The 23,876-nt window shown below is 39.7% G+C and overlaps 21 protein-coding genes and 6 non-coding genes across 27 annotated transcripts; 17 read left to right on the top strand and 10 right to left on the bottom strand.

Moving 5' to 3' along the window:
• Positions 1-88: 88 nt before the first annotated feature.
• Positions 89-606, top strand: LOC6570601 (histone H2A). Its single transcript, XM_001996771.3, has one exon. The coding sequence runs from the start codon at positions 140-142 to the stop codon at positions 512-514; it is 375 nt and encodes a 124-aa protein (XP_001996807.1). The 5' UTR covers positions 89-139; the 3' UTR covers positions 515-606.
• A 381-nt stretch (positions 607-987) lies between these two features.
• LOC6570574 lies at positions 988-1,106 on the top strand. The gene has a single exon (XR_047359.1). It is a non-coding gene; the product is annotated as a 5S ribosomal RNA (ribosomal RNA).
• Positions 1,107-1,308: 202 nt separating this feature from the next.
• On the bottom strand, positions 1,309-1,620 carry LOC6570573 (histone H4). Its single transcript, XM_001996774.3, has one exon. The coding sequence runs from the start codon at positions 1,618-1,620 to the stop codon at positions 1,309-1,311; it is 312 nt and encodes a 103-aa protein (XP_001996810.1).
• Positions 1,621-1,856: 236 nt separating this feature from the next.
• Positions 1,857-6,149, top strand: LOC122322416 (histone H3.v1-like). The gene is made up of 3 exons (XM_043214410.1): positions 1,857-2,266; positions 3,507-4,254; positions 5,683-6,149. The coding sequence occupies exons 1-3, from the start codon at positions 1,864-1,866 to the stop codon at positions 6,101-6,103; spliced, it is 1,572 nt and encodes a 523-aa protein (XP_043070345.1). The 5' UTR covers positions 1,857-1,863; the 3' UTR covers positions 6,104-6,149.
• On the top strand, positions 3,494-4,345 carry LOC6571001 (histone H1). The gene has a single exon (XM_001997168.3). It carries the CDS (start codon positions 3,494-3,496, stop codon positions 4,256-4,258), a length of 765 nt encoding a protein of 254 aa, XP_001997204.2. The 3' UTR covers positions 4,259-4,345.
• On the top strand, positions 4,817-4,935 carry LOC6570182. Its single transcript, XR_047333.1, has one exon. It is a non-coding gene; the product is annotated as a 5S ribosomal RNA (ribosomal RNA).
• Positions 5,095-5,449, bottom strand: LOC6571678 (histone H4). The gene has a single exon (XM_001997820.3). It carries the CDS (start codon positions 5,447-5,449, stop codon positions 5,138-5,140), a length of 312 nt encoding a protein of 103 aa, XP_001997856.1. The 3' UTR covers positions 5,095-5,137.
• A 1,147-nt stretch (positions 6,150-7,296) lies between the features above and the next one.
• LOC6571247 (histone H1) lies at positions 7,297-8,165 on the top strand. The gene has a single exon (XM_001997414.2). The coding sequence runs from the start codon at positions 7,297-7,299 to the stop codon at positions 8,068-8,070; it is 774 nt and encodes a 257-aa protein (XP_001997450.1). The 3' UTR covers positions 8,071-8,165.
• Positions 8,166-8,453: 288 nt separating this feature from the next.
• Positions 8,454-8,951, bottom strand: LOC6571246 (histone H2B). Its single transcript, XM_001997413.3, has one exon. It carries the CDS (start codon positions 8,927-8,929, stop codon positions 8,558-8,560), a length of 372 nt encoding a protein of 123 aa, XP_001997449.1. The 5' UTR covers positions 8,930-8,951; the 3' UTR covers positions 8,454-8,557.
• Positions 8,952-9,181: 230 nt separating this feature from the next.
• Positions 9,182-9,616, top strand: LOC6570187 (histone H2A). The gene has a single exon (XM_001996381.3). The coding sequence runs from the start codon at positions 9,195-9,197 to the stop codon at positions 9,567-9,569; it is 375 nt and encodes a 124-aa protein (XP_001996417.1). The 5' UTR covers positions 9,182-9,194; the 3' UTR covers positions 9,570-9,616.
• A 419-nt stretch (positions 9,617-10,035) lies between these two features.
• Positions 10,036-10,154, top strand: LOC6570188. The gene has a single exon (XR_047334.1). It is a non-coding gene; the product is annotated as a 5S ribosomal RNA (ribosomal RNA).
• A 202-nt stretch (positions 10,155-10,356) lies between these two features.
• LOC122322415 (histone H4) lies at positions 10,357-10,668 on the bottom strand. Its single transcript, XM_043214409.1, has one exon. It carries the CDS (start codon positions 10,666-10,668, stop codon positions 10,357-10,359), a length of 312 nt encoding a protein of 103 aa, XP_043070344.1.
• Positions 10,669-10,904: 236 nt separating this feature from the next.
• LOC122322414 lies at positions 10,905-14,636 on the top strand. Its single transcript, XM_043214408.1, has 3 exons — positions 10,905-11,314; positions 12,476-12,731; positions 14,170-14,636. Exons 1-3 carry the CDS (start codon positions 10,912-10,914, stop codon positions 14,588-14,590), a joined length of 1,080 nt encoding a protein of 359 aa, XP_043070343.1. The 5' UTR covers positions 10,905-10,911; the 3' UTR covers positions 14,591-14,636.
• LOC6570191 (histone H2B) lies at positions 11,727-12,212 on the bottom strand. The gene has a single exon (XM_001996384.3). It carries the CDS (start codon positions 12,188-12,190, stop codon positions 11,819-11,821), a length of 372 nt encoding a protein of 123 aa, XP_001996420.1. The 5' UTR covers positions 12,191-12,212; the 3' UTR covers positions 11,727-11,818.
• LOC116806053 (histone H2A) lies at positions 12,404-12,901 on the top strand. Its single transcript, XM_043214514.1, has one exon. The coding sequence runs from the start codon at positions 12,457-12,459 to the stop codon at positions 12,829-12,831; it is 375 nt and encodes a 124-aa protein (XP_043070449.1). The 5' UTR covers positions 12,404-12,456; the 3' UTR covers positions 12,832-12,901.
• Positions 13,305-13,423, top strand: LOC6570995. Its single transcript, XR_047367.1, has one exon. It is a non-coding gene; the product is annotated as a 5S ribosomal RNA (ribosomal RNA).
• Positions 13,560-13,936, bottom strand: LOC6571003 (histone H4). The gene has a single exon (XM_001997170.3). The coding sequence runs from the start codon at positions 13,934-13,936 to the stop codon at positions 13,625-13,627; it is 312 nt and encodes a 103-aa protein (XP_001997206.1). The 3' UTR covers positions 13,560-13,624.
• A 1,145-nt stretch (positions 14,637-15,781) lies between the features above and the next one.
• Positions 15,782-16,644, top strand: LOC122322437 (histone H1-like). Its single transcript, XM_043214557.1, has one exon. The coding sequence runs from the start codon at positions 15,782-15,784 to the stop codon at positions 16,547-16,549; it is 768 nt and encodes a 255-aa protein (XP_043070492.1). The 3' UTR covers positions 16,550-16,644.
• Positions 16,645-16,931: 287 nt separating this feature from the next.
• On the bottom strand, positions 16,932-17,430 carry LOC6571746 (histone H2B). The gene has a single exon (XM_001997887.2). It carries the CDS (start codon positions 17,406-17,408, stop codon positions 17,037-17,039), a length of 372 nt encoding a protein of 123 aa, XP_001997923.1. The 5' UTR covers positions 17,409-17,430; the 3' UTR covers positions 16,932-17,036.
• A 200-nt stretch (positions 17,431-17,630) lies between these two features.
• On the top strand, positions 17,631-18,105 carry LOC6571747 (histone H2A). Its single transcript, XM_001997886.2, has one exon. It carries the CDS (start codon positions 17,675-17,677, stop codon positions 18,047-18,049), a length of 375 nt encoding a protein of 124 aa, XP_001997922.2. The 5' UTR covers positions 17,631-17,674; the 3' UTR covers positions 18,050-18,105.
• Positions 18,106-18,516: 411 nt separating this feature from the next.
• On the top strand, positions 18,517-18,635 carry LOC6570599. Its single transcript, XR_047358.1, has one exon. It is a non-coding gene; the product is annotated as a 5S ribosomal RNA (ribosomal RNA).
• A 201-nt stretch (positions 18,636-18,836) lies between these two features.
• Positions 18,837-19,148, bottom strand: LOC6570598 (histone H4). The gene has a single exon (XM_001996769.3). The coding sequence runs from the start codon at positions 19,146-19,148 to the stop codon at positions 18,837-18,839; it is 312 nt and encodes a 103-aa protein (XP_001996805.1).
• Positions 19,149-19,384: 236 nt separating this feature from the next.
• LOC6571813 lies at positions 19,385-23,116 on the top strand. Its single transcript, XM_043214407.1, has 3 exons — positions 19,385-19,794; positions 20,958-21,213; positions 22,650-23,116. The coding sequence occupies exons 1-3, from the start codon at positions 19,392-19,394 to the stop codon at positions 23,068-23,070; spliced, it is 1,080 nt and encodes a 359-aa protein (XP_043070342.1). The 5' UTR covers positions 19,385-19,391; the 3' UTR covers positions 23,071-23,116.
• On the bottom strand, positions 20,199-20,687 carry LOC6570591 (histone H2B). The gene has a single exon (XM_001996765.3). The coding sequence runs from the start codon at positions 20,672-20,674 to the stop codon at positions 20,303-20,305; it is 372 nt and encodes a 123-aa protein (XP_001996801.2). The 5' UTR covers positions 20,675-20,687; the 3' UTR covers positions 20,199-20,302.
• LOC6570169 (histone H2A) lies at positions 20,911-21,376 on the top strand. The gene has a single exon (XM_001996366.3). It carries the CDS (start codon positions 20,939-20,941, stop codon positions 21,311-21,313), a length of 375 nt encoding a protein of 124 aa, XP_001996402.1. The 5' UTR covers positions 20,911-20,938; the 3' UTR covers positions 21,314-21,376.
• On the top strand, positions 21,784-21,902 carry LOC6571245. The gene has a single exon (XR_047369.2). It is a non-coding gene; the product is annotated as a 5S ribosomal RNA (ribosomal RNA).
• Positions 22,040-22,416, bottom strand: LOC6571812 (histone H4). The gene has a single exon (XM_001997948.3). It carries the CDS (start codon positions 22,414-22,416, stop codon positions 22,105-22,107), a length of 312 nt encoding a protein of 103 aa, XP_001997984.1. The 3' UTR covers positions 22,040-22,104.
• Positions 23,117-23,876: the final 760 nt, after the last annotated feature.

The following is a 23,876-nucleotide window of genomic DNA, read 5'->3' as shown; positions in this document are numbered from 1 at the left end:
TTACTGCGCAGCTGTTCATTCCTAACCTGACAAAGTAGGTGGCTGAAAAACTATAAATACAATGACGGCTTGTTTGTCGGAATCATTCGGTATTTGATATTTGTGTGTTGAGAGTGACTAATTTGTGAACTAAATAACAATGTCTGGTCGTGGTAAAGGTGGAAAAGTAAAGGGAAAGGCAAAGTCGCGTTCCAACCGCGCTGGACTCCAGTTTCCCGTGGGTCGTATTCACCGTCTTCTTCGCAAGGGCAACTACGCCGAGCGTGTTGGTGCCGGTGCTCCTGTGTACTTAGCTGCCGTTATGGAATACTTGGCCGCTGAAGTCTTGGAGTTGGCTGGCAATGCTGCTCGTGATAATAAGAAAACTAGGATTATCCCTCGCCATCTGCAATTGGCCATCCGCAACGATGAAGAGTTAAATAAACTGCTTTCGGGCGTTACCATTGCCCAGGGTGGTGTTTTACCCAACATCCAGGCAGTTCTACTCCCCAAGAAGACGGAAAAGAAGGCATAAACTACCAGACTACTCTCAAATAGCATGTACATATGTAAAAAAAAAACTCAATCAAACGTCCTTTTCAGGACGACCAAAATATGTAAAAGAGATTTAATTTTTCATTGACTATATTTGAATTCCCACGGTCGAAAAACGAAAAACGAAATGTAAGAAAAGTACAGTTGGTGTCAAAACAGTATCATCTACCTGAGGAGTAAGGGTATTTCCTACTTTTTGCTCTTCGCTGTGAATTGTGTTTTTTTTTTACCTACATTCACCGATAGACTCCTTAATAAACCATTTCTTTTAATTTTTAATGTAAATTTAATTTAATTATATAATTTTATTTAATTAATTTGCTACATTTAGTATCTTTCTGCTGACATTAAATAAATAGATAGTAGCGTATTCTTGGCTGACGCTTCATTTGCTTTTTAAATGGATGTGATGTGTGTGATGCCATAAAAGCAAATATTAAGCGTATGACATTTGCCAACGACCATACTACGCTGAATACATCGGTTCTCGTCCGATCACCGAAATTAAGCAGCGTCGGGCGCGGTTAGTACTTAGATGGGGGACCGCTTGGGAACACCGCGTGTTGTTGGCATCCATTTGGTGTTTCAACACTTTTTTTTGTTAAATTATTTGTATTTTATAAAGCAAATGCTAAATAAAAGTATATTTCAGGTGCATATTACTTGGCTAGATATTGAATATCTTTCATCTCTTTTGAGTAAAGATTTGGTGGTCCTGAAAAGGACCGATTGGTATGACTGTACTTGTACATATTTGTATTTGGGATTTAGTTTTTAGCCGCCAAAACCGTATAGGGTACGGCCTTGTCTCTTCAGCGCATAGACAACATCCATGGCAGTGACCGTCTTCCTCTTGGCATGCTCGGTGTATGTGACCGCATCGCGGATAACGTTTTCCAAGAATACCTTTAGAACACCACGAGTTTCTTCATAAATGAGTCCTGAGATACGTTTCACACCACCACGACGAGCTAAACGACGAATAGCTGGCTTCGTGATGCCCTGGATGTTATCACGCAACACTTTGCGATGACGTTTAGCGCCGCCTTTACCCAAACCTTTGCCACCTTTACCACGACCAGTCATTTTTCACTTTTAATTCACACTTTACACCACGAATGCCAGAAACAAAGTAATGCTGCTTCGTCGCAAGCGCTTCTATTTATACCAAAAAGAGCAAACTCTTGAGCGAGTGCACAGATATTTCTATCCCGCTCGCACACTACCCTCGCTTAACGAGCAGTTTTCTATATAAACGAGCAGCAAACCAGCGGACGATTATTGTGTTTTCAACAGTGAGAGTGTAAACAGTGTTATAGAAAGAGAAAAATGGCGCGTACTAAGCAGACTGCTCGTAAATCGACGGGAGGCAAGGCTCCTCGCAAACAGTTGGCAACTAAGGCAGCACGTAAAAGTGCTCCAGCAACCGGTGGTGTGAAGAAACCTCATCGCTATCGTCCCGGTACAGTTGCACTGCGTGAAATTCGTCGCTACCAGAAGAGCACAGAGTTGCTTATCCGCAAGCTGCCGTTCCAGCGTTTAGTACGCGAAATTGCTCAGGACTTCAAGACCGATTTACGTTTCCAGAGTTCGGCTGTGATGGCTCTGCAAGAAGCTAGCGAAGCCTACCTGGTTGGCCTATTTGAAGACACGAACTTGTGTGCTATCCATGCTAAGCGTGTCACCATCATGCCCAAAGATATCCAACTGGCCAGACGCATTCGTGGCGAACGTGCTTAAATTGTAAATTGTAAAGCATCAATTGTAACCAAATCGGTCCTTTTCAGGACCACAAAATACTTTCAACAAAGAGATTTGAGTTTTCATAAATAATATTTGAATGAATAATTCAGCTATTCAGGCTTTAAAAAACGTTTAAATATAATTAGGAAATATTACAGAAGATAATTATTGCGAAATGTTTTACTCAATATACATAAATATATTATTTACTGTATTACAATCAGTATGTAAATAGCAAAGCAAGAAAAGCAGTAAATGTTTTTCGAATTGCAATTACAATAATGGATTCCCTTTTGAAGAAATGTATATAAATAAAGATTCAAGTTGCACATCTAATGTGTTGCTCGTGATTATATTACTTTCAATTTTGATGTGAACATGCAGTTCATATAATATTTTCTCATTCGATCCGATATATATGTTTCTTTAGAGAGACATGTCGTAATCTGATAGACAACAATGATATAAATAAAGAATAATGTGACTTTTAATAAGTTGCTCGCTTGATACGAGTATTGTGGTCATCTGGATGTTGCATGTACAATTCATCTGTAATCGTTTGATTTTGGTATTACAATAATTATCAAACAGATGTAACTGAAGTTAATATACATGTAATATATAAAATAAGTAGGTATTAATTATTCAAGAAGAATTTATATGTTTTCGATACATTTTTCTCTTGTTGCTTGCACTCCAAGCTAGTCAATTTTTTACAGCTAATGGCCAAGTTAAAAGCATGTTTAAAAAATGATTTAATCACTTCTATTCTTTTTAACTATTATATTTCAGTAAAGAAAAGTTTAAATAATACAATTAATATTATAATTTTCTAAATTTTGTTGTAATTATATTAAAAAGAGTTGTTTTTCACTAACAAATGTTGCGTGATGGAACAAATCGAGACTTTGCACGACTTCCACGACTCGGTGATTTAAGATAATAAATTCAAATCTATTATATTTAGTTGCTCAAATATTTTAAACATTATCCACATTTACATTCTTTTCTATTTGCAAATAAATCGATTGTAAATGGCAAATTAACAATAAGACGTTGGCAATCTTTCACATGACAAACGTTCAATGCCGTAAACATTCTCGTTCGGCTCTCCTCCTCGATTCTCACTCAATCGAGTGACCAAATAGCATGGTGAATTTCAGCAAATTTGTACCATTAAAGTGTAAATCGTTGTGAAAGTGAACTAAAGTGAAATATGTCTGATTCAGCAGTTGCCACAATCGCCTCTCCCGTGACTGCCACACCAGCTGCAGCCGAGAAGAAGGTGGCCACCAAGAAGGCAGCATCAGGATTGAAGGCAAAGAGGACAACAGCTGGAGCATCACACCCGCCAACTCAGCAAATGGTAGATGCTTCGATAAAAAACTTGAAGGAGCGTGGTGGCTCATCGCTTCTGGCAATTAAGAAATACATTAGTGCCACCTACAAGTGCGATGCCCAGAAATTAGCACCGTTCATTAAGAAGTACTTGAGGACTGCAGTTGCAAGTGGAAAGCTGGTCCAAACAAAGGGCAAGGGTGCATCTGGTTCGTTTAAACTGTCTGCATCAGCCAAAAAAGAGCCGAAGCCAAAGGCTTCTCCTCTGGAGAAGAAAACCACAGCAGCATCAGCAGCAGCAGCTAAAAAGAATAAATCAGCTACAGTTGACAAGAAGAAGCCATCAAAGGTAGCCACCGCCAGCAAAAAGAGCGCTGAGAAATCGAAGGCAGATAAGGCAAAAGCAAAAGCAAAGGCAAAGGCAGTAGCAAAGGATGCTAAGAAAACGGGTACAGTAAAGGCTAAACCCACCACAGCAGATGCAAAAGCAAAGGCAAAGGCCAAACAAAGCGCAGCAAAGGCAAAGACGCCAAAGCCCAAGACACAAGCCACAAGTGCTAAGCCAAAGCAGGCAAAGGCAGTAGCAAAGCCAGCGACACCGAAAAAAGCTTCTGCCAAGAAGCCGAAGGCCGCCAAGAAGTAAAAAACACACTCTTAATCAGAGTAGAAGCGAAATTCTGGATTTCTGAATTATGACATTCGCCTTCGCATTTTAACAAAGCCCTTTTCAGGGCTACAATTTATGTATTTTTAAAGAGAGAAAAATATTTCCAGACTTATTCAGTATCTGTTTTTGCTTTAAAGACTATTTCCATATATTTGTTGCACATACTTCGTAAGAATATTTATTTTGTGTGTTAATAAGACTAATTTACTTTCTCCGCTTACTTTATTCGTTGTGGGAACTATAAAAAGGTAATTTTGCTGTTGATTTTTGCTTTTTACTTTTTGCTCTTCGCTGTGAATTGTGTTTTTTTTTTTACATACATTCACCGATAGACTCCTTAATATAACATTTCTTTTAATTTTTAATGTAAATTTAAAAATGAAATTTTATTTAATTAATTTGCTACATTTAGTAACTTTCTGCTGAAATTAACTAAATACACAGTAGCGTATTCTTGGCTGACGCTCCATTTGCTTTTTAAATGGATGTGATGTGTGTGATGCCATAAAAGCAAATATTAAGCGTATGAAATTTGCCAACGACCATACTACGCTGAATACATCGGTTCTCGTCCGATCACCGAAATTAAGCAGCGTCGGGCGCGGTTAGTACTTAGATGGGGGACCGCTTGGGAACACCGCGTGTTGTTGGCATCCATTTGGTGTTTCAACACTTTTTTTTGTTAAATTATTTGTATTTTATAAAGCAAATGCTAAATAAAAGTATATTTCAGGTGCATATTACTTGGCTAGATATTGAATATTTTTCATCTCTTTTGAGTAAAGATTTGGTGGTCCTGAAAAGGACCGATTGGTATGACTGTACTTGCATATTTTTGTATTTGGGATTTAGTTTTTAGCCGCCAAAACCGTATAGGGTACGGCCTTGTCTCTTCAGCGCATAGACAACATCCATGGCAGTGACCGTCTTCCTCTTGGCATGCTCGGTGTATGTGACCGCATCGCGGATAACGTTTTCCAAGAATACCTTTAGAACACCACGAGTTTCTTCATAAATGAGTCCTGAGATACGTTTCACACCACCACGACGAGCTAAACGACGAATAGCTGGCTTCGTGATGCCCTGGATGTTATCACGCAACACTTTGCGATGACGTTTAGCGCCGCCTTTACCCAAACCTTTGCCACCTTTACCACGACCAGTCATTTTTCACTTTTAATTCACACTTTACACCACGAATGCCAGAAACAAAGTAATGCTGCTTCGTCGCAAGCGCTTCTATTTATACCAAAAAGAGCAAACTCTTGAGCGAGTGCACAGATATTTCTATCCCGCTCACACACTACCCTCGCTTAACGAGCAGTTTTCTATATAAACGAGCAGCAAACCAGCGGACGATTATTGTGTTTTCAACAGTGAGAGTGTAAACAGTGTTATAGAAAGAGAAAAATGGCGCGTACTAAGCAGACTGCTCGTAAATCGACGGGAGGCAAGGCTCCTCGCAAACAGTTGGCAACTAAGGCAGCACGTAAAAGTGCTCCAGCAACCGGTGGTGTGAAGAAACCTCATCGCTATCGTCCCGGTACAGTTGCACTGCGTGAAATTCGTCGCTACCAGAAGAGCACAGAGTTGCTTATCCGCAAGCTGCCGTTCCAGCGTTTAGTACGCGAAATTGCTCAGGACTTCAAGACCGATTTACGTTTCCAGAGTTCGGCTGTGATGGCTCTGCAAGAAGCTAGCGAAGCCTACCTGGTTGGCCTATTTGAAGACACGAACTTGTGTGCTATCCATGCTAAGCGTGTCACCATCATGCCCAAAGATATCCAACTGGCCAGACGCATTCGTGGCGAACGTGCTTAAATTGTAAATTGTAAAGCATCAATTGTAACCAAATCGGTCCTTTTCAGGACCACAAAATACTTTCAACAAAGAGATTTGAGTTTTCATAAATAATATTTGAATGAATAATTCAGCTATTCAGGCTTTAAAAAACGTTTAAATATAATTAGGAAATGTTTTACTCAATATACATAAATATATTATTTACTGTATTACAATCAGTATGTAAATAGCAAAGCAAGAAAAGCAGTAAATGTTTTTCGAATTGCAATTACAATAATGGATTCCCTTTTGAAGAAATGTATATAAATAAAGATTCAAGTTGCACATCTAATGTGTTGCTCGTGATTATATTACTTTCAATTTTGATGTGAACATGCAGTTCATATAATATTTTCTCATTCGATCCGATATATATGTTTCTTTAGAGAGACATGTCGTAATCTGATAGACAACAATGATATAAATAAAGAATAATGTGACTTTTAATAAGTTGCTCGCTTGATACGCGTATTGTGGTCATCTGGATGTTGCATGTACAATTCATCTGTAATCGTTTGATTTTGGTATTACAATAATTATCAAACAGATGTAACTGAAGTTAATATACATGTAATATATAAAATAAGTAGGTATTAATTATTCAAGAAGAATTTATATGTTTTCGATACATTTTTCTCTTGTTGCTTGCACTCCAAGCTAGTCAATTTTTTACAGCTAATGGCCAAGTTAAAAGCATGTTTAAAAAATGATTTAATCACTTCTATTCTTTTTAACTATTGTGTTTCAGTAAAGAAAAGTTTAAATAATACAATTAATATTATAATTTTCTAAATTTTGTTGTAATTATATTAAAAAGAGTTGTTTTTCACTAACAAATGTTGCGTGATGGAACAAATCGAGACTTTGCACGACTTCCACGACTCGGTGATTTAAGATAATAAATTCAAATCTATTATATTTAGTTGCTCAAATATTTTAAACATTATCCACATTTACATTCTTTTCTATTTGCAAATAAATCGATTGTAAATGGCAAATTAACAATAAGACGTTGGCAATCTTTCACATGACAAACGTTCAATGCCGTAAACATTCTCGTTCGGCTCTCCTCCTCGATTCTCACTCAATCGAGTGACCAAATAGCATGGTGAGTTTCAGCAAATTTGTACCATTAAAGTGTAAATCGTTGTGAAAGTGAACTAAAGTGAAATATGTCTGATTCAGCAGTTGCCACAATCGCCTCTCCCGTGACTGCCACACCAGCTGCAGCCGAGAAGAAGGTGGCCACCAAGAAGGCAGCATCAGGATTGAAGGCAAAGAGGACAACAGCTGGAGCATCACACCCGCCAACTCAGCAAATGGTAGATGCTTCGATAAAAAACTTGAAGGAGCGTGGTGGCTCATCGCTTCTGGCAATTAAGAAATACATTAGTGCCACCTACAAGTGCGATGCCCAGAAACTAGCACCGTTCATTAAGAAGTACTTGAGGACTGCAGTTGCAAGTGGAAAGCTGGTCCAAACAAAGGGCAAGGGTGCATCTGGTTCGTTTAAACTGTCTGCATCAGCCAAAAAAGAGCCGAAACCAAAGGCTTCTCCTCTGGAGAAGAAAACCACAGCAGCATCAGCAGCAGCAGCAGCTAAAAAGAAGAAATCAGCTACAGTTGACAAGAAGAAGCCATCAAAGGTAGCCACCGCCAGCAAAAAGAGCGCTGAGAAATCGAAGGCAGATAAGGCAAAAGCAAAAGCAAAAGCAAAGGCAAAGGCAGTAGCAAAGGATGCTAAGAAAACGGGTACAGTAAAGGCTAAACCCACCACAGCAGATGCAAAAGCAAAGGCAAAGGCCAAACAAAGCGCAGCAAAGGCAAAGACGCCAAAGCCCAAGACACAAGCCACAAGTGCTAAGCCAAAGCAGGCAAAGGCAGTAGCAAAGCCAGCGACACCGAAAAAAGCTTCTGCCAAGAAGCCGAAGGCCGCCAAGAAGTAAAAAAACACTCTTAATCAGAGTAGAAGTGAAATTCGGAATTTCTTAATTGTGAAATTCGCCTTCGCATTTTAACAAAGCCCTTTTCAGGGCTACAATTTATGTATTTTTAAAGAGAGAAAAATATTTCCAGACTTATTCAGTATCTGTTTTTGCTTTAAAGACTATTTCCATATATTTGTTGCACACTTCGTAAGAATATTTATTTTGTGTGTTAATAAGACTAATTTACTTTCTCCGCGTACTTTATTCGTTGTGGGAACTAAAAAAAGGTAATTTTGCTGTTGATTTTTATTTCATTAAAAGTCCAGCTAAAATATACTGTGATTGTGAGTAATTTGCGGCATCAATAGAATAGAATATGAAAATTAGTTTATTAAGTTGCTTCACCAGTAATGGAAAAATATTTTGAATTCTTTGAAAGGAATGATTTGTGGCCCTGAAAAGGGCCTTTTGCTGCTAGCTGCTCGCTGGTATTTCTGCCTGCAATTTACTTGGAGCTAGTGTACTTGGTGACTGCTTTGGTTCCCTCACTGACGGCGTGCTTAGCCAACTCTCCGGGCAGTAAAAGACGGACAGCGGTTTGGATTTCCCGACTTGTGATGGTTGAACGTTTGTTGTAGTGGGCCAAACGAGATGCCTCGGCAGCAATACGCTCAAAAATATCATTCACGAAGCTGTTCATGATGCTCATTGCCTTTGACGAAATGCCAGTGTCAGGATGGACCTGCTTCAACACTTTGTAAATGTAGATGGCATAGCTTTCCTTCCTCTTGCGCTTCTTCTTCTTGTCATTCTTGGTAATGTTCTTTTGAGCCTTGCCAGCCTTTTTGGCTGCCTTTCCACTAGTTTTCGGCGGCATACTTAATACTTATTCACTTCACTTTGATTAACTTCACAAATGTGTGTTCAGCACACCGAAAATGCTTATCATATATACTTTCGTTTGAACGACGCTTTCATGTTAAAATCCACCACTGCGCTCGAAATACTGCGCAGCTGTTCATTCCTAACCTGAAGAAGTAGGTAGCTGAAAAACTATAAATACAATGACGGCTTGTTTGTCGGAATCATTCGGAATTTGATATTTGTGTGTTGAGAGTGACTAATTTGTGAACTAAATAACAATGTCTGGTCGTGGTAAAGGTGGAAAAGTAAAGGGAAAGGCAAAGTCGCGTTCCAACCGCGCTGGACTCCAGTTTCCCGTGGGTCGTATTCACCGTCTTCTTCGCAAGGGCAACTACGCCGAGCGTGTTGGTGCCGGTGCTCCTGTGTACTTAGCTGCCGTTATGGAATACTTGGCCGCTGAAGTCTTGGAGTTGGCTGGCAATGCTGCTCGTGATAATAAGAAAACTAGGATTATCCCTCGCCATCTGCAATTGGCCATCCGCAACGATGAAGAGTTAAATAAACTGCTTTCGGGCGTTACCATTGCCCAGGGTGGTGTTTTACCCAACATCCAGGCAGTTCTACTCCCCAAGAAGACGGAAAAGAAGGCATAAACTACCAGACTACTCTCAAATAGCATGTACATATGTAAAAAAAAAAAACTCAAACGTCCTTTTCAGGACGACCAAAATATGTAAAAGAGATTTAATTTTTCATTGACTATATTTGAATTCCCACGGTCGAAAAACGAAAAGAGAAATGTAAGAAAAGTACAGTTGGTGTCAAAACAGTATCATCTACCTGAGGAGTAAGGGTATTTCCTACTTTTTGCTCTTCGCTGTGAATTGTGTTTTTTTTTTACTTACATTCACCGATAGACTCCTTAATATAACATTTCTTTTAATTTTTAATGTAAATTTAAAAATGAAATTTTATTTAATTAATTTGCTACATTTAGTAACTTTCTGCTGAAATTAACTAAATACACAGTAGCGTATTCTTGGCTGACGCTTCACTTGCTTTTTAAGTGGATGTGATGTGTGTGATGCCATAAAAGCAAATGTTAAGCGCATGACATTTGCCAACGACCATACTACGCTGAATACATCGGTTCTCGTCCGATCACCGAAATTAAGCAGCGTCGGGCGCGGTTAGTACTTAGATGGGGGACCGCTTGGGAACACCGCGTGTTGTTGGCATCCATTTGGTGTTTCAACACTTTTTTTTGTTAAATTATTTGTATTTTATAAAGCAAATGCTAAATAAAAGTATATTTCAGGTGCATATTACTTGGCTAGATATTGAATATTTTTCATCTCTTTTGAGTAAAGATTTGGTGGTCCTGAAAAGGACCGATTGGTATGACTGTACTTGTACATATTTGTATTTGGGATTTAGTTTTTAGCCGCCAAAACCGTATAGGGTACGGCCTTGTCTCTTCAGCGCATAGACAACATCCATGGCAGTGACCGTCTTCCTCTTGGCATGCTCGGTGTATGTGACCGCATCGCGGATAACGTTTTCCAAGAATACCTTTAGAACACCACGAGTTTCTTCATAAATGAGTCCTGAGATACGTTTCACACCACCACGACGAGCTAAACGACGAATAGCTGGCTTCGTGATGCCCTGGATGTTATCACGCAACACTTTGCGATGACGTTTAGCGCCGCCTTTACCCAAACCTTTGCCACCTTTACCACGACCAGTCATTTTTCACTTTTAATTCACACTTTACACCACGAATGCCAGAAACAAAGTAATGCTGCTTCGTCGCAAGCGCTTCTATTTATACCAAAAAGAGCAAACTCTTGAGCGAGTGCACAGATATTTCTATCCCGCTCGCACACTACCCTCGCTTAACGAGCAGTTTTCTATATAAACGAGCAGCAAACCAGCGGACGATTATTGTGTTTTCAACAGTGAGAGTGTAAACAGTGTTATAGAAAGAGAAAAATGGCGCGTACTAAGCAGACTGCTCGTAAATCGACGGGAGGCAAGGCTCCTCGCAAACAGTTGGCAACTAAGGCAGCACGTAAAAGTGCTCCAGCAACCGGTGGTGTGAAGAAACCTCATCGCTATCGTCCCGGTACAGTTGCACTGCGTGAAATTCGTCGCTACCAGAAGAGCACAGAGTTGCTTATCCGCAAGCTGCCGTTCCAGCGTTTAGTACGCGAAATTGCTCAGGACTTCAAGACCGATTTACGTTTCCAGAGTTCGGCTGTGATGGCTCTGCAAGAAGCTAGCGAAGCCTACCTGGTTGGCCTATTTGAAGACACGAACTTGTGTGCTATCCATGCTAAGCGTGTCACCATCATGCCCAAAGATATCCAACTGGCCAGACGCATTCGTGGCGAACGTGCTTAAATTGTAAATTGTAAAGCATCAATTGTAACCAAATCGGTCCTTTTCAGGACCACAAAATACTTTCAACAAAGAGATTTGAGTTTTCATAAATAATATTTTAATGAATAACTCAGCTATTCAGCTATACTTACGAAATATGTTTTTCCTTTGAGGGCTGTATTTCCATATATTTATTGCATATACTTCTGAGGTATATTTATAAGCCAAACAATCTATTTTGTGTGTTAATAAGATTAATTTCCTTTCTGCACGTACTTTATTCGTTGTGGGAACTATAAAAAGTTAATTTTGCTGTTAATTTTTATTTCATTAAAAGTCCAGCTAAAATATACTCTGTGAGTAATTTGCGGCATCAATAGAATAGAATATGAAAATTAGTTTATTAAGTTGCTTCACCAGTAATGGAAAAATATTTTGAATTCTTTGAAAGGAATGATTTGTGGCCCTGAAAAGGGCCTTTTGCTGCTAGCTGCTCGCTGGTATTTCTGCCTGCAATTTACTTGGAGCTAGTGTACTTGGTGACTGCTTTGGTTCCCTCACTGACGGCGTGCTTAGCCAACTCTCCGGGCAGTAAAAGACGGACAGCGGTTTGGATTTCCCGACTTGTGATGGTTGAACGTTTGTTGTAGTGGGCCAAACGAGATGCCTCGGCAGCAATACGCTCAAAAATATCATTCACGAAGCTGTTCATGATGCTCATTGCCTTTGACGAAATGCCAGTGTCAGGATGGACCTGCTTCAACACTTTGTAAATGTAGATGGCATAGCTTTCCTTCCTCTTGCGCTTCTTCTTCTTGTCATTCTTGGTAATGTTCTTTTGAGCCTTGCCAGCCTTTTTGGCTGCCTTTCCACTAGTTTTCGGCGGCATACTTAATACTTATTCACTTCACTTTGATTAACTTCACAAATGTCTGTTCAGCACACCGAAAATGCTTATCATATATACTTTCGTTTGAACGACGCTTTCATGTTAAAATCCACCACTGCGCTCGAAAATACTGCGCAGCTGTTCATTCCTAACCTGAAGAAGTAGGTAGCTGAAAAACTATAAATACAATGACGGCTTGTTTGTCGGAATCATTCGGTATTTGATATTTGTGTGTTGAGAGTGACTAATTTGTGAACTAAATAACAATGTCTGGTCGTGGTAAAGGTGGAAAAGTAAAGGGAAAGGCAAAGTCGCGTTCCAACCGCGCTGGACTCCAGTTTCCCGTGGGTCGTATTCACCGTCTTCTTCGCAAGGGCAACTACGCCGAGCGTGTTGGTGCCGGTGCTCCTGTGTACTTAGCTGCCGTTATGGAATACTTGGCCGCTGAAGTCTTGGAGTTGGCTGGCAATGCTGCTCGTGATAATAAGAAAACTAGGATTATCCCTCGCCATCTGCAATTGGCCATCCGCAACGATGAAGAGTTAAATAAACTGCTTTCGGGCGTTACCATTGCCCAGGGTGGTGTTTTACCCAACATCCAGGCAGTTCTACTCCCCAAGAAGACGGAAAAGAAGGCATAAACTACCAGACTACTCTCAAATAGCATGTACATATGTAAAAAAAAAAAACTCAATCAAACGTCCTTTTCAGGACGACCAAAATATGTAAAAGAGATTTAATTTTTCATTGACTATATTTGAATTCCCACGGTCGAAAAACGAAAAGAGAAATGTAAGAAAAGTACAGTTGGTGTCAAAACAGTATCATCTACCTGAGGAGTAAGGGTATTTCCTACTTTTTGCTCTTCGCTGTGAATTGTGTTTTTTTTTTACTTACATTCACCGATAGACTCCTCCTTAATATAACATTTCTTTTAATTTTTAATGTAAATTTAAAAATGAAATTTTATTTAATTAATTTGCTACATTTAGTAACTTTCTGCTGAAATTAACTAAATACACAGTAGCGTATTCTTGGCTGACGCTTCACTTGCTTTTTAAGTGGATGTGATGTGTGTGATGCCATAAAAGCAAATATTAAGCGCATGACATTTGCCAACGACCATACTACGCTGAATATATCGGTTCTCGTCCGATCACCGAAATTAAGCAGCGTCGGGCGCGGTTAGTACTTAGATGGGGGACCGCTTGGGAACACCGCGTGTTGTTGGCATCCATTTGGTGTTTCAACACTTTTTTTGTTAAATTATTTGTATTTTATAAAGCAAATGCTAAATAAAAGTATATTTCAGGTGCATATTACTTGGCTAGATATTGAATATTTTTCATCTCTTTTGAGTAAAGATTTGGTGGTCCTGAAAAGGACCGATTGGTATGACTGTACTTGTACATATTTGTATTTGGGATTTAGTTTTTAGCCGCCAAAACCGTATAGGGTACGGCCTTGTCTCTTCAGCGCATAGACAACATCCATGGCAGTGACCGTCTTCCTCTTGGCATGCTCGGTGTATGTGACCGCATCGCGGATAACGTTTTCCAAGAATACCTTTAGAACACCACGAGTTTCTTCATAAATGAGTCCAGAGATACGTTTCACACCACCACGACGAGCTAAACGACGAATAGCTGGCTTCGTGATGCCCTGGATGTTATCACGCAACACTTTGCGATGACGTTTAGCGCCGCCTTTACCCAAACCTTTGCCACCTTTACCACGACCAGTCATTTTTCACTTTTAATTCACACTTTACACCACGAATGCCAGAAACAAAGTAATGCTGCTTCGTCGCAAGCGCTTCTATTTATACCAAAAAGAGCAAACTCTTGAGCGAGTGCACAGATATTTCTATCCCGCTCGCACACTACCCTCGCTTAACGAGCAGTTTTCTATATAAACGAGCAGCAAACCAGCGGACGATTATTGTGTTTTCAACAGTGAGAGTGTAAACAGTGTTATAGAAAGAGAAAAATGGCGCGTACTAAGCAGACTGCTCGTAAATCGACGGGAGGCAAGGCTCCTCGCAAACAGTTGGCAACTAAGGCAGCACGTAAAAGTGCTCCAGCAACCGGTGGTGTGAAGAAACCTCATCGCTATCGTCCCGGTACAGTTGCACTGCGTGAAATTCGTCGCTACCAGAAGAGCACAGAGTTGCTTATCCGCAAGCTGCCGTTCCAGCGTTTAGTACGCGAAATTGCTCAGGACTTCAAGACCGATTTACGTTTCCAGAGTTCGGCTGTGATGGCTCTGCAAGAAGCTAGCGAAGCCTACCTGGTTGGCCTATTTGAAGACACGAACTTGTGTGCTATCCATGCTAAGCGTGTCACCATCATGCCCAAAGATATCCAACTGGCCAGACGCATTCGTGGCGAACGTGCTTAAATTGTAAATTGTAAAGCATCAATTGTAACCAAATCGGTCCTTTTCAGACCACAAAATACTTTCAACAAAGAGATTTGAGTTTTCATAAATAATATTTTAATGAATAACTCAGCTATTCAGCTTTAAAAAACGTTTAAATATAATTAGGAAATGTTTTACTCAATATACATAAATATATTATTTACTGTATTACAATCAGTATGTAAATAGCAAAGCAAGAAAAGCAGTAAATGTTTTTCGAATTGCAATTACAATAATGGATTCCCTTTTGAAGAAATGTATATAAATAAAGATTCAAGTTGCACATCTAATGTGTTGCTCGTGATTATATTACTTTCAATTTTGATGTGAACATGCAGTTCATATAATATTTTCTCATTCGATCCGATATATATGTTTCTTTAGAGAGACATGTCGTAATCTGATAGACAACAATGATATAAATAAAGAATAATGTGACTTTTAATAAGTTGCTCGCTTGATACGCGTATTGTGGTCATCTGGATGTTGCATGTACAATTCATCTGTAATCGTTTGATTCTGGTATTACAATAATTATCAAACAGATGTAACTGAAGTTAATATACATGTAATATATAAAATAAGTAGGTATTAATTATTCAAGAAGAATTTATATGTTTTCGATACATTTTTCTCTTGTTGCTTGCACTCCAAGCTAGTCAATTTTTTACAGCTAATGGCCAAGTTAAAAGCATGTTTAAAAAATGATTTAATCACTTCTATTCTTTTTAACTATTGTGTTTCAGTAAAGAAAAGTTTAAATAATACAATTAATATTATAATTTTCTAAATTTTGTTGTAATTATATTAAAAAGAGTTGTTTTTCACTAACAAATGTTGCGTGATGGAACAAATCGAGACTTTGCACGACTTCCACGACTCGGTGATTTAAGATAATAAATTCAAATCTATTATATTTAGTTGCTCAAATATTTTAAACATTATCCACATTTACATTCTTTTCTATTTGCAAATAAATCGATTGTAAATGGCAAATTAACAATAAGACGTTGGCAATCTTTCACATGACAAACGTTCAATGCCGTAAACATTCTCGTTCGGCTCTCCTCCTCGATTCTCACTCAATCGAGTGACCAAATAGCATGGTGAGTTTCAGCAAATTTGTACCATTAAAGTGTAAATCGTTGTGAAAGTGAACTAAAGTGAAATATGTCTGATTCAGCAGTTGCCACAATCGCCTCTCCCGTGACTGCCACACCAGCTGCAGCCGAGAAGAAGGTGGCCACCAAGAAGGCAGCATCAGGATTGAAGGCAAAGAGGACAACAGCTGGAGCATCACACCCGCCAACTCAGCAAATGGTAGATGCTTCGATAAAAAACTTGAAGGAGCGTGGTGGCTCATCGCTTCTGGCAATTAAGAAATACATTAGTGCCACCTACAAGTGCGATGCCCAGAAACTAGCACCGTTCATTAAGAAGTACTTGAGGACTGCAGTTGCAAGTGGAAAGCTGGTCCAAACAAAGGGCAAGGGTGCATCTGGTTCGTTTAAACTGTCTGCATCAGCCAAAAAAGAGCCGAAACCAAAGGCTTCTCCTCTGGAGAAGAAAACCACAGCAGCATCAGCAGCAGCAGCAGCTAAAAAGAAGAAATCAGCTACAGTTGACAAGAAGAAGCCATCAAAGGTAGCCACCGCCAGCAAAAAGAGCGCTGAGAAATCGAAGGCAGATAAGGCAAAAGCAAAAGCAAAGGCAAAGGCAGTAGCAAAGGATGCTAAGAAAACGGGTACAGTAAAGGCTAAACCCACCACAGCAGATGCAAAAGCAAAGGCAAAGGCCAAACAAAGCGCAGCAAAGGCAAAGACGCCAAAGCCCAAGACACAAGCCACAAGTGCTAAGCCAAAGCAGGCAAAGGCAGTAGCAAAGCCAGCGACACCGAAAAAAGCTTCTGCCAAGAAGCCGAAGGCCGCCAAGAAGTAAAAAAACACTCCTAATCAGAGTAGAAGTGAAATTCGGAATTTCTTAATTGTGAAATTCGCCTTCGCATTTTAACAAAGCCCTTTTCAGGGCTACAATTTATGTATTTTTAAAGAGAGAAAAATATTTCCAGACTTATTCAGTATCTGTTTTTGCTTTAAAGACTATTTCCATATATTTGTTGCACACTTCGTAAGAATATTTATTTTGTGTGTTAATAAGACTAATTTACTTTCTCCGCGTACTTTATTCGTTGTGGGAACTAAAAAAAGGTAATTTTGCTGTTGATTTTTATTTCATTAAAAGTCCAGCTAAAATATACTCTGATTGTGAGTAATTTGCGGCATCAATAGAATAGAATATGAAAATTAGTTTATTAAGTTGCTTCACCAGTAATGGAAAAATATTTTGAATTCTTTGAAAGGAATGATTTGTGGCCCTGAAAAGGGCCTTTTGCTGCTAGCTGCTCGCTTGTATTTCTGCCTGCAATTTACTTGGAGCTAGTGTACTTGGTGACTGCTTTGGTTCCCTCACTGACGGCGTGCTTAGCCAACTCTCCGGGCAGTAAAAGACGGACAGCGGTTTGGATTTCCCGACTTGTGATGGTTGAACGTTTGTTGTAGTGGGCCAAACGAGATGCCTCGGCAGCAATACGCTCAAAAATATCATTCACGAAGCTGTTCATGATGCTCATTGCCTTTGACGAAATGCCAGTGTCAGGATGGACCTGCTTCAACACTTTGTAAATGTAGATGGCATAGCTTTCCTTCCTCTTGCGCTTCTTCTTCTTGTCATTCTTGGTAATGTTCTTTTGAGCCTTGCCAGCCTTTTTGGCTGCCTTTCCACTAGTTTTCGGCGGCATACTTAATACTTATTCACTTCACTTTGATTAACTTCACAAATGTGTGTTCAGCACACCGAAAATGCTTATCATATATACTTTCGTTTGAACGACGCTTTCATGTTAAAATCCACCACTGCGCTCGAAAATACTGCGCAGCTGTTCATTCCTAACCTGAAGAAGTAGGTAGCTGAAAAACTATAAATACAATGACGGCTTGTTTGTCGGAATCATTCGGTATTTGATATTTGTGTGTTGAGAGTGACTAATTTGTGAACTAAATAACAATGTCTGGTCGTGGTAAAGGTGGAAAAGTAAAGGGAAAGGCAAAGTCGCGTTCCAACCGCGCTGGACTCCAGTTTCCCGTGGGTCGTATTCACCGTCTTCTTCGCAAGGGCAACTACGCCGAGCGTGTTGGTGCCGGTGCTCCTGTGTACTTAGCTGCCGTTATGGAATACTTGGCCGCTGAAGTCTTGGAGTTGGCTGGCAATGCTGCTCGTGATAATAAGAAAACTAGGATTATCCCTCGCCATCTGCAATTGGCCATCCGCAACGATGAAGAGTTAAATAAACTGCTTTCGGGCGTTACCATTGCGCAGGGTGGTGTTTTACCCAACATCCAGGCAGTTCTACTCCCCAAGAAGACGGAAAAGAAGGCATAAACTACCAGACTACTCTCAAATAGCATGTACATATGTAAAAAAAAAAACTCTATCAAACGTCCTTTTCAGGACGACCAAAATATGTAAAAGAGATTTAATTTTTCATTGACTATATTTGAATTCCCACGGTCGAAAAACGAAAAGAGAAATGTAAGAAAAGTACAGTTGGTGTCAAAACAGTATCATCTACCTGAGGAGTAAGGGTATTTCCTACTTTTTGCTCTTCGCTGTGAATTGTGTTTTTTTTACTTACATTCACCGATAGACTCCTTAATATAACATTTCTTTTAATTTTTAATGTAAATTTAAAAATGAAATTTTATTTAATTAATTTGCTACATTTAGTAACTTTCTGCTGAAATTAACTAAATACACAGTAGCGTATTCTTGGCTGACGCTTCACTTGCTTTTTAAGTGGATGTGATGTGTGTGATGCCATAAAAGCAAATGTTAAGCGCATGACATTTGCCAACGACCATACTACGCTGAATACATCGGTTCTCGTCCGATCACCGAAATTAAGCAGCGTCGGGCGCGGTTAGTACTTAGATGGGGGACCGCTTGGGAACACCGCGTGTTGTTGGCATCCATTTGGTGCTTCAACACTTTTTTTGTTAAATTATTTGTATTTTATAAAGCAAATGCTAAATAAAAGTATATTTCAGGTGCATATTACTTGGCTAGATATTGAATATTTTTCATCTCTTTTGAGTAAAGATTTGGTGGTCCTGAAAAGGACCGATTGGTATGACTGTACTTGTACATATTTGTATTTGGGATTTAGTTTTTAGCCGCCAAAACCGTATAGGGTACGGCCTTGTCTCTTCAGCGCATAGACAACATCCATGGCAGTGACCGTCTTCCTCTTGGCATGCTCGGTGTATGTGACCGCATCGCGGATAACGTTTTCCAAGAATACCTTTAGAACACCACGAGTTTCTTCATAAATGAGTCCTGAGATACGTTTCACACCACCACGACGAGCTAAACGACGAATAGCTGGCTTCGTGATGCCCTGGATGTTATCACGCAACACTTTGCGATGACGTTTAGCGCCGCCTTTACCCAAACCTTTGCCACCTTTACCACGACCAGTCATTTTTCACTTTTAATTCACACTTTACACCACGAATGCCAGAAACAAAGTAATGCTGCTTCGTCGCAAGCGCTTCTATTTATACCAAAAAGAGCAAACTCTTGAGCGAGTGCACAGATATTTCTATCCCGCTCGCACACTACCCTCGCTTAACGAGCAGTTTTCTATATAAACGAGCAGCAAACCAGCGGACGATTATTGTGTTTTCAACAGTGAGAGTGTAAACAGTGTTATAGAAAGAGAAAAATGGCGCGTACTAAGCAGACTGCTCGTAAATCGACGGGAGGCAAGGCTCCTCGCAAACAGTTGGCAACTAAGGCAGCACGTAAAAGTGCTCCAGCAACCGGTGGTGTGAAGAAACCTCATCGCTATCGTCCCGGTACAGTTGCACTGCGTGAAATTCGTCGCTACCAGAAGAGCACAGAGTTGCTTATCCGCAAGCTGCCGTTCCAGCGTTTAGTACGCGAAATTGCTCAGGACTTCAAGACCGATTTACGTTTCCAGAGTTCGGCTGTGATGGCTCTGCAAGAAGCTAGCGAAGCCTACCTGGTTGGCCTATTTGAAGACACGAACTTGTGTGCTATCCATGCTAAGCGTGTCACCATCATGCCCAAAGATATCCAACTGGCCAGACGCATTCGTGGCGAACGTGCTTAAATTGTAAATTGTAAAGCATCAATTGTAACCAAATCGGTCCTTTTCAGGACCACAAAATACTTTCAACAAAGAGATTTGAGTTTTCATAAATAATATTTTAATGAATAACTCAGCTATTCAGCTATACTTACGAAATATGTTTTTCCTTTGAGGGCTGTATTTCCATATATTTATTGCATATACTTCTGAGGTATATTTATAAGCCAAACAATCTATTTTGTGTGTTAATAAGATTAATTTCCTTTCTGCACGTACTTTATTCGTTGTGGGAACTATAAAAAGGTAATTTTGCTGTTAATTTTTATTTCATTAAAAGTCCAGCTAAAATATACTCTGATTGTGAGTAATTTGCGGCATCAATAGAATAGAATATGAAAATTAGTTTATTAAGTTGCTTCACCAGTAATGGAAAAATATTTTGAATTCTTTGAAAGGAATGATTTGTGGCCCTGAAAAGGGCCTTTTGCTGCTAGCTGCTCGCTGGTATTTCTGCCTGCAATTTACTTGGAGCTAGTGTACTTGGTGACTGCTTTGGTTCCCTCACTGACGGCGTGCTTAGCCAACTCTCCGGGCAGTAAAAGACGGACAGCGGTTTGGATTTCCCGACTTGTGATGGTTGAACGTTTGTTGTAGTGGGCCAAACGAGATGCCTCGGCAGCAATACGCTCAAAAATATCATTCACGAAGCTGTTCATGATGCTCATTGCCTTTGACGAAATGCCAGTGTCAGGATGGACCTGCTTCAACACTTTGTAAATGTAGATGGCATAGCTTTCCTTCCTCTTGCGCTTCTTCTTCTTGTCATTCTTGGTGATGTTCTTTTGAGCCTTGCCAGCCTTTTTGGCTGCCTTTCCACTAGTTTTCGGCGGCATTCTTAATACTTATTCACTTCACTTTGATTAACTTCACAATGTGTGTTCAGCACATCGAAAATGCTTCTAATATATACTCTCGTTTGAACGACGCTTTCATGTTAAAATCCACCACTGCGCTCGAATTACTGCGCAGCTGTTCATTCCTAACCTGACAAAGTAGGTAGCTGAAAAACTATAAATACAATGACGGCTTGTTTGTCGGAATCATTCGGTATTTGATATTTGTGTGTTGAGAGTGACTAATTTGTGAACTAAATAACAATGTCTGGTCGTGGTAAAGGTGGAAAAGTAAAGGGAAAGGCAAAGTCGCGTTCCAACCGCGCTGGACTCCAGTTTCCCGTGGGTCGTATTCACCGTCTTCTTCGCAAGGGCAACTACGCCGAGCGTGTTGGTGCCGGTGCTCCTGTGTACTTAGCTGCCGTTATGGAATACTTGGCCGCTGAAGTCTTGGAGTTGGCTGGCAATGCTGCTCGTGATAATAAGAAAACTAGGATTATCCCTCGCCATCTGCAATTGGCCATCCGCAACGATGAAGAGTTAAATAAACTGCTTTCGGGCGTTACCATTGCGCAGGGTGGTGTTTTACCCAACATCCAGGCAGTTCTACTCCCCAAGAAGACGGAAAAGAAGGCATAAACTACCAGACTACTCTCAAATAGCATGTACATATGTAAAAAAAAAAACTCAATCAAACGTCCTTTTCAGGACGACCAAAATATGTAAAAGAGATTTAATTTTTCATTGACTATATTTGAATTCCCACGGTCGAAAAACGAAAAGAGAAATGTAAGAAAAGTACAGTTGGTGTCAAAACAGTATCATCTACCTGAGGAGTAAGGGTATTTCCTACTTTTTGCTCTTCGCAGTGAATTGTGTTTTTTTTTTTACTTACATTCACCGATAGACTCCTTAATATAACATTTCTTTTAATTTTTAATGTAAATTTAAAAATGAAATTTTATTTAATTAATTTGCTACATTTAGTAACTTTCTGCTGAAATTAACTAAATACACAGTAGCGTATTCTTGGCTGACGCTTCACTTGCTTTTTAAGTGGATGTGATGTGTGTGATGCCATAAAAGCAAATGTTAAGCGCATGACATTTGCCAACGACCATACTACGCTGAATACATCGGTTCTCGTCCGATCACCGAAATTAAGCAGCGTCGGGCGCGGTTAGTACTTAGATGGGGGACCGCTTGGGAACACCGCGTGTTGTTGGCATCCATTTGGTGTTTCAACACTTTTTTTTGTTAAATTATTTGTATTTTATAAAGCAAATGCTAAATAAAAGTATATTTCAGGTGCATATTACTTGGCTAGATATTGAATATTTTTCATCTCTTTTGAGTAAAGATTTGGTGGTCCTGAAAAGGACCGATTGGTATGACTGTACTTGTACATATTTGTATTTGGGATTTAGTTTTTAGCCGCCAAAACCGTATAGGGTACGGCCTTGTCTCTTCAGCGCATAGACAACATCCATGGCAGTGACCGTCTTCCTCTTGGCATGCTCGGTGTATGTGACCGCATCGCGGATAACGTTTTCCAAGAATACCTTTAGAACACCACGAGTTTCTTCATAAATGAGTCCTGAGATACGTTTCACACCACCACGACGAGCTAAACGACGAATAGCTGGCTTCGTGATGCCCTGGATGTTATCACGCAACACTTTGCGATGACGTTTAGCGCCGCCTTTACCCAAACCTTTGCCACCTTTACCACGACCAGTCATTTTTCACTTTTAATTCACACTTTACACCACGAATGCCAGAAACAAAGTAATGCTGCTTCGTCGCAAGCGCTTCTATTTATACCAAAAAGAGCAAACTCTTGAGCGAGTGCACATATATTTCTATCCCGCTCGCACACTACCCTCGCTTAACGAGCAGTTTTCTATATAAACGAGCAGCAAACCAGCGGACGATTATTGTGTTTTCAACAGTGAGAGTGTAAACAGTGTTATAGAAAGAGAAAAATGGCGCGTACTAAGCAGACTGCTCGTAAATCGACGGGAGGCAAGGCTCCTCGCAAACAGTTGGCAACTAAGGCAGCACGTAAAAGTGCTCCAGCAACCGGTGGTGTGAAGAAACCTCATCGCTATCGTCCCGGTACAGTTGCACTGCGTGAAATTCGTCGCTACCAGAAGAGCACAGAGTTGCTTATCCGCAAGCTGCCGTTCCAGCGTTTAGTACGCGAAATTGCTCAGGACTTCAAGACCGATTTACGTTTCCAGAGTTCGGCTGTGATGGCTCTGCAAGAAGCTAGCGAAGCCTACCTGGTTGGCCTATTTGAAGACACGAACTTGTGTGCTATCCATGCTAAGCGTGTCACCATCATGCCCAAAGATATCCAACTGGCCAGACGCATTCGTGGCGAACGTGCTTAAATTGTAAATTGTAAAGCATCAATTGTAACCAAATCGGTCCTTTTCAGGACCACAAAATACTTTCAACAAAGAGATTTGAGTTTTCATAAATAATATTTGAATGAATAATTCAGCTATTCAGGCTTTAAAAAACGTTTAAATATAATTAGGAAATATTACAGAAGATAATTATTGCGAAATGTTTTACTCAATATACATAAATATATTATTTACTGTATTACAATCAGTATGTAAATAGCAAAGCAAGAAAAGCAGTAAATGTTTTTCGAATTGCAATTACAATAATGGATTCCCTTTTGAAGAAATGTATATAAATAAAGATTCAAGTTGCACATCTAATGTGTTGCTCGTGATTATATTACTTTCAATTTTGATGTGAACATGCAGTTCATATAATATTTTCTCATTCGATCCGATATATATGTTTCTTTAGAGAGACATGTCGTAATCTGATAGTCAACAATGATATAAATAAAGAATAATGTGACTTTTAATAAGTTGCTCGCTTGATACGAGTATTGTGGTCATCTGGATGTTGCATGTACCATTCATCTGTAATCGTTTGATTTTGGTATTACAATAATTATCAAACAGATGTAACTGAAGTTAATATACATGTAATATATAAAATAAGTAGGTATTAATTATTCAAGAAGAATTTATATGTTTTCGATACATTTTTCTCTTGTTGCTTGCACTCCAAGCTAGTCAATTTTTTACAGCAAATGGCCAAGTTAAAAGCATGTTTAAAAAATGATTTAATCACTTCTATTCTTTTTAACTATTGTGTTTCAGTAAAGAAAAGT

The sequence above is a fragment of the Drosophila grimshawi genome, unplaced genomic scaffold (genome assembly GCF_018153295.1).
Source record: "Drosophila grimshawi isolate 15287-2541.00 unplaced genomic scaffold, ASM1815329v1 contig_1377, whole genome shotgun sequence".
NCBI classification, from domain to species: Eukaryota; Metazoa; Arthropoda; class Insecta; order Diptera; family Drosophilidae; genus Drosophila; species Drosophila grimshawi.
The sequence above is the reverse complement of the archived record's forward strand: the minus strand, read 5'-3'. Positions and strand labels throughout refer to the sequence as shown.

Coding starts and splice junctions, on each gene's coding strand:
- LOC6570169 (XM_001996366.3), top strand. CDS start 20,939: ATGTCTGGTCGTGGTAAAGGTGGAAAAGTAAAGGGAAAGGCAAAGTCG.
- LOC6571746 (XM_001997887.2), bottom strand. CDS start 17,408: ATGCCGCCGAAAACTAGTGGAAAGGCAGCCAAAAAGGCTGGCAAGGCT.
- LOC6570187 (XM_001996381.3), top strand. CDS start 9,195: ATGTCTGGTCGTGGTAAAGGTGGAAAAGTAAAGGGAAAGGCAAAGTCG.
- LOC122322416 (XM_043214410.1), top strand. CDS start 1,864: ATGGCGCGTACTAAGCAGACTGCTCGTAAATCGACGGGAGGCAAGGCT. Junction 2,267..3,506: donor CAGACGCATTCGTGGCGAAC/GTGCTTAAATTG, acceptor TGTCTGATTCAG/CAGTTGCCACAATCGCCTCT. Junction 4,255..5,682: donor AAGCCGAAGGCCGCCAAGAA/GTAAAAAACACA, acceptor ACAGTGTTATAG/AAAGAGAAAAATGGCGCGTA.
- LOC6571747 (XM_001997886.2), top strand. CDS start 17,675: ATGTCTGGTCGTGGTAAAGGTGGAAAAGTAAAGGGAAAGGCAAAGTCG.
- LOC6571003 (XM_001997170.3), bottom strand. CDS start 13,936: ATGACTGGTCGTGGTAAAGGTGGCAAAGGTTTGGGTAAAGGCGGCGCT.
- LOC6571001 (XM_001997168.3), top strand. CDS start 3,494: ATGTCTGATTCAGCAGTTGCCACAATCGCCTCTCCCGTGACTGCCACA.
- LOC116806053 (XM_043214514.1), top strand. CDS start 12,457: ATGTCTGGTCGTGGTAAAGGTGGAAAAGTAAAGGGAAAGGCAAAGTCG.
- LOC6571678 (XM_001997820.3), bottom strand. CDS start 5,449: ATGACTGGTCGTGGTAAAGGTGGCAAAGGTTTGGGTAAAGGCGGCGCT.
- LOC6570573 (XM_001996774.3), bottom strand. CDS start 1,620: ATGACTGGTCGTGGTAAAGGTGGCAAAGGTTTGGGTAAAGGCGGCGCT.
- LOC6570191 (XM_001996384.3), bottom strand. CDS start 12,190: ATGCCGCCGAAAACTAGTGGAAAGGCAGCCAAAAAGGCTGGCAAGGCT.
- LOC6571813 (XM_043214407.1), top strand. CDS start 19,392: ATGGCGCGTACTAAGCAGACTGCTCGTAAATCGACGGGAGGCAAGGCT. Junction 19,795..20,957: donor CAGACGCATTCGTGGCGAAC/GTGCTTAAATTG, acceptor GTCGTGGTAAAG/GTGGAAAAGTAAAGGGAAAG. Junction 21,214..22,649: donor GCCATCCGCAACGATGAAGA/GTTAAATAAACT, acceptor ACAGTGTTATAG/AAAGAGAAAAATGGCGCGTA.
- LOC6570598 (XM_001996769.3), bottom strand. CDS start 19,148: ATGACTGGTCGTGGTAAAGGTGGCAAAGGTTTGGGTAAAGGCGGCGCT.
- LOC122322414 (XM_043214408.1), top strand. CDS start 10,912: ATGGCGCGTACTAAGCAGACTGCTCGTAAATCGACGGGAGGCAAGGCT. Junction 11,315..12,475: donor CAGACGCATTCGTGGCGAAC/GTGCTTAAATTG, acceptor GTCGTGGTAAAG/GTGGAAAAGTAAAGGGAAAG. Junction 12,732..14,169: donor GCCATCCGCAACGATGAAGA/GTTAAATAAACT, acceptor ACAGTGTTATAG/AAAGAGAAAAATGGCGCGTA.
- LOC6571246 (XM_001997413.3), bottom strand. CDS start 8,929: ATGCCGCCGAAAACTAGTGGAAAGGCAGCCAAAAAGGCTGGCAAGGCT.
- LOC6571812 (XM_001997948.3), bottom strand. CDS start 22,416: ATGACTGGTCGTGGTAAAGGTGGCAAAGGTTTGGGTAAAGGCGGCGCT.
- LOC6570601 (XM_001996771.3), top strand. CDS start 140: ATGTCTGGTCGTGGTAAAGGTGGAAAAGTAAAGGGAAAGGCAAAGTCG.
- LOC6570591 (XM_001996765.3), bottom strand. CDS start 20,674: ATGCCGCCGAAAACTAGTGGAAAGGCAGCCAAAAAGGCTGGCAAGGCT.
- LOC122322415 (XM_043214409.1), bottom strand. CDS start 10,668: ATGACTGGTCGTGGTAAAGGTGGCAAAGGTTTGGGTAAAGGCGGCGCT.
- LOC6571247 (XM_001997414.2), top strand. CDS start 7,297: ATGTCTGATTCAGCAGTTGCCACAATCGCCTCTCCCGTGACTGCCACA.
- LOC122322437 (XM_043214557.1), top strand. CDS start 15,782: ATGTCTGATTCAGCAGTTGCCACAATCGCCTCTCCCGTGACTGCCACA.